Genomic DNA, 10,508 nt, shown 5'->3' on the forward strand with positions numbered 1-10,508 from the left:
GGGAGTGTGTTTACCGGGGCAAATTAATTAAACCCACCCAAGCCCTTATTAACGCAATGAGGGATGCTCAACAGGGGAAGATCAAGTTCAACAGAGAGAACGACGCGCTGACAAAAGCCCTCGGGAATCCTGAACACGGAGGACGTGTACGAGGCATGGGGCACATTCCGTGGAAAATAGGGTTCCCCCAGAACGATGACCCGTACGGTTACAGAAGCCGTAAGAGAAAGATGGATCGGGAAGCAGATGTTGTGGCGCGGTTGGCATCGGAAATGGATGTGATGAAGAAAACCATGAGTGTACTAGTAGCCGAAAGAGATGCAGCTCGGGTGCAGCATGAAGATCATCCAGCGGATCTCGGAAGCCAGCAGCGGAGAAGCAGCGTGGCTTCCACGGAGGCCCCACCGGCTGGTGCAGATGCACCGACGATCGAAATTACTGCACCGGAGCCTCTGGTGGTCGAAATTACTTCACCGGAGACTCCTCGCTACCCCGTGGACGATATAAAGGAGATGAAAGAATGTCATCTGTATTATCCTATCGGGAACATGTCCATGAAGGTAGCCATCGGCAGTGCTTTACCATGTTTACCTGGAGCACTCCACCACAACAACCCCATTCAAGATGGCTATGCTCGTGTCACGGTGGAGGACATAGTCCAAGGGTTTGAGGACCTGGAGATTGACATTGCTACACCTGAAGGGGAGAAAAGACTTGGAGATGTCAAGCGCCATTTCATTCTATGGCAAAAGAAGTTTATCAAGTTTCCAGGCGAGGCGCCAAGGACAACAAGTCCACCCCCCTACGGTGGTGGTGGTGGCGGTGGCGGTGGTGGTGGTGGTGGTGGTGGTGGCGGTTCACCTACACCTCCGTCACGTCAGCCGACGCCGCCCCCCAGTCCACAACGTCCGGCGGGTGATCAGCCGCCGCCCCCCAGTCCTCGTCCGGCGGGTGATCAGACGCCGCCCCCCAATCCACCTCCGGCAAAGAAGCAGAAGCAGTCCTGGATTATTAACCCGGACTCTTATGTACCTAAGACCACAAAGGTACCGGAGCCATCACTGAAGCCTCTCCCCACAAGGCCTTGGGAACGTAGTGCCGAGGAAGTCGACGCGGCCGCGGCTGCTGATTTGGAGAAATGGAAGGCGGACTGCAAGAAGAAAAGAGAGCCCGAGCCCAAGCCAGTATTTTCTGATGAGCAAAAGAAGTGGGCTAAGTCATTTTTGAGCACACCGTCCCAAGCCGCGAAGAATCTGCCTAACGACTATGCACGTGAACTTCGCAGGCAGGCACTCATGTTCAAGGAGAACAAAGAGCGGGAGAAGGCCGAAAGTAAAAAAAGCGGGAAACAAGTTGCCCAGCTCGGGGAACAAAGTAAACAATCGATTGCCCCGCTTATAGTGGAAGCCTTCTGTCCGGATGCCCCCGAGATCATACAAGCTGCGGCAGCACAGGGATTGACTGCAACGAGTGCCAGAGAACAAGCGGCCAACTTAGGTATTACTCTTCGTGAACTGTTAGGCCTTGATGAGGCGCCAGTGAAGGAGGTAGTAATTACATATGTCAAGAATGGGCCTCTCGTCGAGCCTGCGCAGGAAAAGGATCTACCTCCACAAATGAAAGGTCTGCTGAAATGGTACAAGGGTTACATAAAAAATAAAAACGCCAAAGAATATATTTATGCGGAAGTTAGACATGAGCATCACTTCAAACATTACTATGTACAAATTGAACTGAGTGAATTGTTCCAGCTTTTCAATCTGCGCGAGCTCGATAAATCTATCATCAGTTGCTACGTTCTGTAAGTGATTTATTAATTTCTACCCCATCTCGTTCATATTGCCTGCACTATATATATGTCCTAACTATATTGTTGTGTCCGCTATTATACATGCAGAATGAAGATTAAGGAATGCAGAGTAAGGAACATCCATGATGTTGGGTTCATTGACCCACACACCGTTAATGGACATGTGTTGGAGCGTTACCCCGCCGACGTGGAGGCAGACCTGTGGCAGTTTCTTACAAAGCAGGAACTCAAAAGTGATATTCTATTTCCTTACCATTTTGAGTGAGTGTTTCTGTCTTGAGCACATTCTCTTTTGTTTACTCCATGCATGGTATGTGGCCGGCTAATCGATGAGTTATGCATGACGTACTGTGCATGTATCGTGTCCGCAGGTTCCACTGGATTCTGCTAGTAATTAAAGTTAACACCTCAGAATGTCTCGTCCACGACTCTGTGAATATGGATCCAAAGCTTTGGGGCGGCATGAGAAGAATGCTGCAGAAGTAATTATTTTCATTCATTTGCGCTCTATATCGATCGGCCTATTTCGTTCATTTCCTAATATCAAGTAACTAATTAATAACTCTCTTGTTCATTTAATTTTCTTTGCCTCGTAGGGTTTGGAGACGTTCGTAGATACAAAGGTCGGTGAATTCAAAAAAGAGCTAGAATTCAAAATGTTAAAGGCTAAGAATGCTGGGGATATTCAGCCACCGGAGACCAATCTATGTGGATACTATGTCTGTGAGATGATCCGGAGATACACCTCTGAGCGGGTTCCGAGTGATACCAATGCTCAGAGGAATAACCTCCGGTGGATGCTTAGTCCAGAAGCTCGCTTCCGACCACTTCAAGAGGAACTAGCTGGATGGTTCAGCAGGGAAGTCCTCCATCCTAAAGGAGAACACTATTACGAGGACGTAGAACTTTATATGCATTAAATCATGTATGGAAACTTGTTCAAAATTGTATATGGTCATCCGATGATATTGAATATATATTGTATATTCCTCTTGAATTCTTTTTGGTTCTAATTTCAAATTTATTTGAAATTGTACATTCATATGCATGTATGTAGGACCGTAGAATATATGAAACTTCTTCAAAATTAAAATAAAGCACAAAAGAAATAAAACAATACAAATTAAACAGAAAACAGGTTTAGGGGGGGGGGGCTAAAACCCTAAACCTGTGGCGGCCTTTAGTCGCGGTTGGCCAGAAGAACCGCGACTAAAGGTCCTCCGCCCCGACGGCCGCCTGGCGCCCACGTGGACGGGCCTTTAGTCGCGGTTCTTAAGGAGCCGCGACTAAAGGTGGGGGGCTTTAGTCGCGCTTATTTGGTCGCGGTTGCGCAACCGCGACTAATGGCAGTTGCGAACCGCGACCAAAGGCCTTTTTTCCACCAGTGCCCCTTGCTGGATCAAGAAAAAGGAGATGTCTCTCCCAACCGTATGTGTGTTGAACGCGGAAGTGCCGTCTGTTCGGCACTAGGATCATCGGTGATTTGGATCACGACGAGTACGACTCCATCAACCCCGTTCACTTGAAAGCTTCCGCTTAGCGATCTACAAGGGTATGTAGATGCACTCTCCTCTCTCCCGTTGCTAGTCTCTCCATAGATAGATCTTGGTGTTGCGTAGAAAATTTTGAATTTCTGCTACGTTCCCAACACTGGGCCCCTAATTTTCTAGAGACAGTCCCGTTTGCAGGTCTTAACAAGTTGAATACTATTATATTTTCAAGGACACAATTAGCAATAGATTTCCTTTTTATTTTATTAAGGCTGCCCCAAAATTCATTTTAACCGAAAAGAATCTAACTACAACAATGTATGTACTCTTCTGCAATAGCTTTTCAAAAAACTTACATACTCCATGTTCTCTTCACGCAGTTACTGGTTCTGTCATAGTACATAACTATTTCGTAGAAGTTGTGTGCACGACATTCTTTTTGTGTGTGAAGGACAATTTTGACCTAACTGAGTCTTTAAACACTACTTTAAAACAAAGGGATACACCATTTCATGATTTTTGAAATTGCACATATTTTTCTATGAATCAAAAAGGCCCTAAGTTACTAGGTTGGGTCAACCATGTAAGGTGGTCTAGGGACCTTGATATAAACTTTATTGTGTTTGGAGTGCTTTGTACTTTTGGTGAATTTTCATAGTAGATTCGAGTGACATGTAAGCATGCTTTCCGTCGAAGCAAAAGGTCGCGAATGAACACAACGTTTTGGCATGTAAACTCTGGCATCTCAAATATTGGACCCCAAAAATGACAATTTTTTAAGAGAAAAGTATACCTTTTGTCCATCAACTCTTGGCATAGTCTTGATTTGATCCGTCAACTCTAAAAACGGACGAGTTGCACCCTTACCTTTTCAAACCGGACAAATTTAGTCCCTTGAACCAGCCAAGCAATATTCATGCTAAGTCAACATGGTTTTGACCAAACATGGTCTAGTGGCAATTTCTCTGTCGATGGGAGGGGCTCGGCAGGACTCCGTCACTGGACACCTGGCGCATGGCAGTGACCTCCGGGAAATCCTATTCGCCGCTCGCTGCGGCAAACTGTCGAGCGATCGCACAGGGGCAGCGCAGCGAGCGAAGAAATGGGCCGGCCCACACATAATGCGTCCAAACCGGTTTTGGGAATCTTCCAGAAGGTTCCCTAAACCGGGTTTTTTTCCTGTATCGTTTTTTCCTGGTTCTTTTTCGGCGTTCTATCGTTTTTTTATTTCTCTTTTTTTCGTTTCTGTTTCTTTTTCATTTTTTCATTTTTTGTTTCTTGTTTCACTTTCTTTTTCAAGTTTATTTTTCTTTTTCAGAATATGTTCATAGTTTTACAAAATGTTTATGATTTTCTTTTTTATTTCCTTTTCTTTTCTTCTCTTCATTTAAAAAAAATAAAAAATTTAAATTTTGTTCGTGTTACCAAAAAATGTTCTCAAAATTCAAAATTTGTTCTCGTTACACAACAAAGTACAAAACTTCTGAAATTCAGAAAATGTACTGAATTTCAATTTTTTGTTCACATATTCAAAAAATGTTCGCGCTTCCAAATTTGTTCGGGATTTTTCAAAATTTCTCTCCGTTTCAAAAATTGTTCTCAAGATTCAAAAAATGTTCGTGCATTAGAAAATTGTTCGGACTTCCAAATTTGTTCGGAATTTTTCAAAATTTCTCTCCGTTTCAAAATATGTTCTCAAGATTCAAAAAATGTTCGTGCTTCAAAAAATTATTCGTGCTTCCAAATTTGTTCAGGATTTTTTAAAACTGTTCACCATTTCAAAAAAATTTCTCAAGATTCAAAATATATTCGTTTTTACTGTTTGTTTTCTTTCTTTGGTTTCTTATTTCTTTTTCTTTTTCTTTTCTCTTTTTTTTCAAAATATTCAAATTTTGTTTGCCTTTCCATAAAATGTTCAGTTTTTTAGAAATTGTTCTCAAAATTCAAAAATTGTTCTCGTTACAAAAAAAGTGCAAAACTTTCGAAATTAATATAATGTACCGGACTTTAATTTTTTTTGTTCAGGTTTTCAAAAAATGTTTGCGCTTCCAAATATATTCGGGATTTTTCAAATTTGTTCTCTATTTCAAAATTTGTTCTCAATATCCAAAAAATGTTCGTGCTTTAATAAATTGTTCGCGCTTCCAAATTTGTTCTACGTTTCAAAAATTGTTCTCAAGATTCAAAAAAAAAGTTCATGCTTTGAAAAAAAATCCGTGCTTCCAAGCATGTTCTCTGTTTCAAATTTTGTTCTCAAGATTAAAATAATGTCCGTTTCTTTAAAAAATGTTCATGTTCAAATTTTGTTCTCAAATTTCCTCGCTTACAAATTTGTTCTCTGATTCAAAATTTGTTCTCAAGATTAAAAAAATGTTCGTGCTTTAAAAAATGTTCATGTACAAATTTTGTTCTCTAAATTCAAAAAATGTTCGGGATTTTAAAAAATGTTCAGTTTATCAAAAATTTGTTCAAGCCTTTTAGTTTTTCTTCTAAAATTTGGAAAATATTCGCTTTTTAAGAAACACCTGCTCAAAATAATTTTCGTGTTAGGAATTTCAGAAAATGTTCGGGCCTCCTTTACATTTATCTCCGCACGCCATATCAAATCAAGGAAGGTTGTCTATCGCGATGGCTATGCTCGTTCGTTGAAAGTTGGAGGTCCCTGGTACGATCCCTCTCTCGAGCAGAGTCCAGGAGCTCTGGCGGAGCTTAGGCAAGGATGAATGGGCCATGGCCTGCCCAACCCAGCCGACAATGGGGAAGGATGAGATGAAATATGGGCCTTAAGTACAAGTGCTATGTGTAATTCCTTAGTCCGGCCCATCCAGCCTTTTTCTTGTAGCTCCGCCATTGTCTAGGAGCAAAGGTGCACGCACTTAACGATGCTCAGGTGCCCCGCCATCTATTTCCGGGAAGCTTGCCGGCAAGGCCAGCGGTGGACAGAGTCGAGGTTAGAGAGGCAAGGGAGGCCCATGAGCGTTGACTATGACATCGGCGACAAACAGCGAGGCATAGAGCTCGTGGGGACGAGTGGCAACAAGGGAACGACTCTGGAAACTTCGGAGGGAGCTCTGGGTGGAGAGGAGGTCGGGGAGGAGGGGTGGGGCTTGTCGAAAGAGGAGATCGGGTAACGACGAAGGTGCACAACAGTTTCACAATGACGTGGCAATTTTGTCAGGCAGTTTCACAATGAGGTGGCGGTTTCAATAGTTGGGGGGTGAAATTTGTCCGGTTTCGAAGTTGGGTGTCCACATCAGACTTTGCCAAGGGTTGAGAGACGATATACTTTCCTCAAATTTGAAAGATTAGGTCCAGAATTTGCCAAAATGACAAGTTTTGAAAGGTTGGCACGATATGGGTACCAACAAATTGTTGGCCTTTTTTCTCTTACCGACATATTAACAACACACTAAGCAGGGAAGAGAACTTTTGGCTCTCGGGTGCCTACCATCTTATATGCAAAAAAGTTATTAATTTCAGAAAAAGTCAACAAAAAATCTGAATCTTTTCTGGAATCAAACACGATCTAGTAATGTACTCGTATAAAATGTTCAGCCAAGGAATGATTCTTGTTGACTTCAAGGAAAAAACTAATTTATGACGACAATAGAGCGTGAATAGTACTCCCTGGATACAATGAAAGTCATTCCCTAGTGAATCGTTTTATATGAGTACAATACTTGATCATGTTTGATTTCAGAAAATTTTCGAAATCTTTTGACTTGTTTTTAGTTACTAAATTATTTTTGCATGCTCGCACCGAGAGCACCAGTGTATTTCACCACTAAAGAATAAAAGGTTAAATCTCCCAAAGGAGCAAAAATAAGGCGAACGCAGAAAGAAACAGATAAGAATGTTAATCATCTCACACGTATGTCTAGCACATAAATAAGCTCCTTCCACTAGGCTTCGGTACATTTAATTTTACTGCACATAACACAGGAGATCCCAAGACATTAAACATTCAGATAGCCCACGAGCTAAACCTCACTGGCTAGACGCATACTACCCATACTGGACTACTCGTAGTACGCCTGCCTGGACTAGTAGTACTTGCTTCTAAGATTCATGCTTAAACACGGAGACACAACCAAGTAGTCATGGAAATTCATATCTCTCTTTTTTTTAGAGAGAATGGAAATTCATAACTGAGCCAACCTCTATCTCCCGTTCTATCAATCGATGACATTGGCATTGGCATGACATAGAATAGATAGAATGCAAGATAGAGGTCTAACACGGCCGGTGTGCAGCGAGCGAACAAGGTCAGCGGAGACGACGACGACGGACCACCGCACAGCCGATGGTGCGCTCCGCCGTCTGCCGGAGGCCGTCCCTGGGAGGCCCGAAGCGCACCGGCAGGAACTCCTTGTTGTTGCCACATGGGAATAGCGAGCGGGAGAAGTGCGCCGCCAGCGCGTCCACTCCCTGCAATGCAAAATCCAGGCCGGAGCAACCAAACATCCATTTCTGGCTTCGTTAGCACAGCCAGGTACTCGAGTATTCTACTAGAATACCAGTGTTCATGCCGGAGAAGAAGAAGATGGGTACCTGGATGTGGGCGTGCACGACCTCGCAGACCTTGGCGGAGCCCGTCCAGTGGTGGCCGTGGAGGAACGCGTAGAGCCGCCGTGCGGCCGTCGGCGTCGTCATGTTGACGAACGCATAGCCTTTGTTGCATTTTGTCCTGCCCGGTGCAAACGCAAATCGGTTGTGGTCAGCTGCAAGCTCAGAACAGGCGAAAGCCCTACACGAGCAGTAGTAGTACAAAGATGGGGATTGGTGCACTAGTACCTAAAATCGATTGGAAGGTATAGGAAGTCGTACTCCGACTTCGCGACGGCGGCGCCGCCGCCTCGGGGGTGACATCGAAGCATGTTCTCCTCCGCGCAATGCTGGTCCAAGATGGCCATCAACCTCCGTTTCCTTCGAGGGGAGAAAAAATAAACTTGAAGCAAGACTGAAGCAACAATCAAGAACATCCGTACAATCAAGAACCTCAGCAAGATTGAAGCAAGAAACAAGAAATATAGGAAGAACTAACATGAAACTATTGGGGATGTTGCAGATCATGACGGATGTCTTCTTGCTTCTTCCGTGGAAGGGTGGTTTGCTGCCTGCGACGCCAGAAGACGGAGGCGGAAGCGCCGCGCTCCTCCTCCAGAGCGCGAGGACCGAGCGAGGGGAGGGGTCGTCTTCAACCTCTGCCATCGGGGGCTCGACGTCGCCGTCTTCTAGGATCTCCGTGATGCTGCAGCGCGTCGCCGGCAGCGGCGGCTTGAGGGCCGGGTTGTAGTACAGCGCCATCGGAAAAGGCGGCGGAGGAGGCATGTGCAGCCAAGGTAAGAACGGTAGCGCGGCCACTCCCACAGTGTAGGCACTACCCATCGGAGCGAGCCAGCCGTCGCAGCCCACAGCCAGCCCGCACGAAGGCGGCAGCGGGGGAGGTGGGTACGGGTACTGCGGCCGGAAGGGACAGCACAGCGGCAGCGCGAACGGAGCCGCGGAACAGAGCTGAGAGGGGGAGAAGGCCACGGGACCGGTCCCAGGAGCGGCAGGGTGCAGGAGCGAGGTTGAGTAGGCAGCCATGGCTTCTTTTCTCTTGCTTCTTTCACCGGTGCAGATGCAGTGAGTGGGAAGAACGAGAGTGGGCTCGAGGAACTGGAGAAGCACCTGCGCAGGACGGTTCTTCTACTGCATCCCTCGGTCGGTCACTCACATTTCGAGCTTTTACAACATTTTTTTAGGGGAGCTTTTGCAGCATTATACTCAGTTTTTTTCTTTTTCTTTTCTTCTGATAAATATCTCGAACGATTAAACTGGAGAAATGTTATCTGACTAACGTCAGATTTTTGTCTCTCCAGTGAATGCTTCGTTTGCCATCGTATCACTCGCACATATCTTGATGCTACGTAATTCGCCACATCAGTCTTTTTAGTAGTTCACTTCTTCAATGCACACGTGAACGCTTCCCACTTATCTTTTTTCTCGCTAGAGGTAGATAACCTTAGGCGGGTACTGGGCGCCGGTGCGCCGGCCCAAACTTTGGGCCGGTCGAACCTACACCGCCGGATTGGCGTAAAAGAAATCGTTTGTCTTCCCCCACCCAGAAAAGCTTTCTTCTAAAAACGACAGCAAGTAAAGCTCCGCCTCCATCAGAGGGCGGCGTGCAGCTCCTGCTCGCGAGGCGCGAGCGGTAACCCTGCCGGCCGATGAAGGACCTCTGGCAGCATCCCGGCACCGCCCCCAATAACCGCAACAGCTCAGGTCCCTATATCTTAAAAAAAACGGCTGCAGCCCCTACGCCACAAGATGAAGATCCCGTCCAGTTCGATGATTGCAGCTCTGCCGTCGTCCTCCGTTTACACTTAGCTCCTTGTCGACATTGCTCGGCCATTCGCGGTCACCCTTCCCGATCTAGAACCCGATGCACCTCCATGATCATCTCGAGGAAGAAAGCCAGTTCCAGCAAACGTGGACACCGGTTCCAGCAATCCCCACAGCTGGTTGCAACATTCCGTCACGCCGGTGACACCGATTCCAGCATCCATGGTCGTGTTCCAGCAAACAGAACCTCCATTAACCGGTTGAAGCAAAAAAAATATTTGGTTCCAACAAAATTTAACGCCTGTTCCAGCGAAAAGTCTCTAAACTAGCAAAAGACTTCAGTAAGTTGATTGTAGCAAAAAAAATAGCGAATTCCAACAAAAAAGGATGCTGGTTGCGAAACATTTCCCCTGATTGTGCAATGGTGGCCAAAGATTTCTTGAATCCATGGTTGAAGCTTTTTCAATCTGCCGTTGAAGCTTTTCTTTCAACGGTTCCAACTTTTCCAGTTTGCCAATGTTCAGTTGAAGCTTTTTTGTCTACTGCACGTAGCTTTTTACGGCAACGGATGTAGCTCGGGGCAGCTCTGGTTGCAGCTTAGTCTTCCCGAGGTTCCAGATCGGCCACAAGCTGGTTCCAGCAAAAATGGACGCCGGTCGCAGCTTTTTTGGCTGCTGGTTGTAGCTCGCTTACCTGCCCCCACAAACAGCGCCCGCCTCCTCTCGCGGGAGCCGTGAGCGCTCAAATTTGCAGTGATGTGACCTCCCGTGCCAATGAAGATAGAAGTGTGGCAGCGGTGGTGTGCCTCGCCATGCCCCACAGGAGAGAGAAGAAGGAACGAGAGGAAGAAAGAAAACCAGAGGAAAGAGATGACAGTGCCA

The 10,508-nt window shown here is 45.9% G+C and overlaps 1 protein-coding gene across 1 annotated transcript; it reads right to left on the reverse strand.

Moving 5' to 3' along the window:
• Positions 1-7,565: 7,565 nt before the first annotated feature.
• LOC119309897 (protein MEI2-like 6) lies at positions 7,566-8,889 on the reverse strand. Its single transcript, XM_037585797.1, has 4 exons — positions 8,345-8,889; positions 8,095-8,226; positions 7,852-7,987; positions 7,566-7,728 (listed from the first exon to the last, which is right to left on the reverse strand). The coding sequence occupies exons 1-4, from the start codon at positions 8,887-8,889 to the stop codon at positions 7,567-7,569; spliced, it is 975 nt and encodes a 324-aa protein (XP_037441694.1). The 3' UTR covers position 7,566.
• Between the last annotated feature and the right edge of the window lie 1,619 nt (positions 8,890-10,508).

The sequence above is a fragment of the Triticum dicoccoides genome, chromosome 5B (assembly GCF_002162155.2).
Source record: "Triticum dicoccoides isolate Atlit2015 ecotype Zavitan chromosome 5B, WEW_v2.0, whole genome shotgun sequence".
Classification (NCBI taxonomy): domain Eukaryota; kingdom Viridiplantae; phylum Streptophyta; class Magnoliopsida; order Poales; family Poaceae; genus Triticum; species Triticum dicoccoides.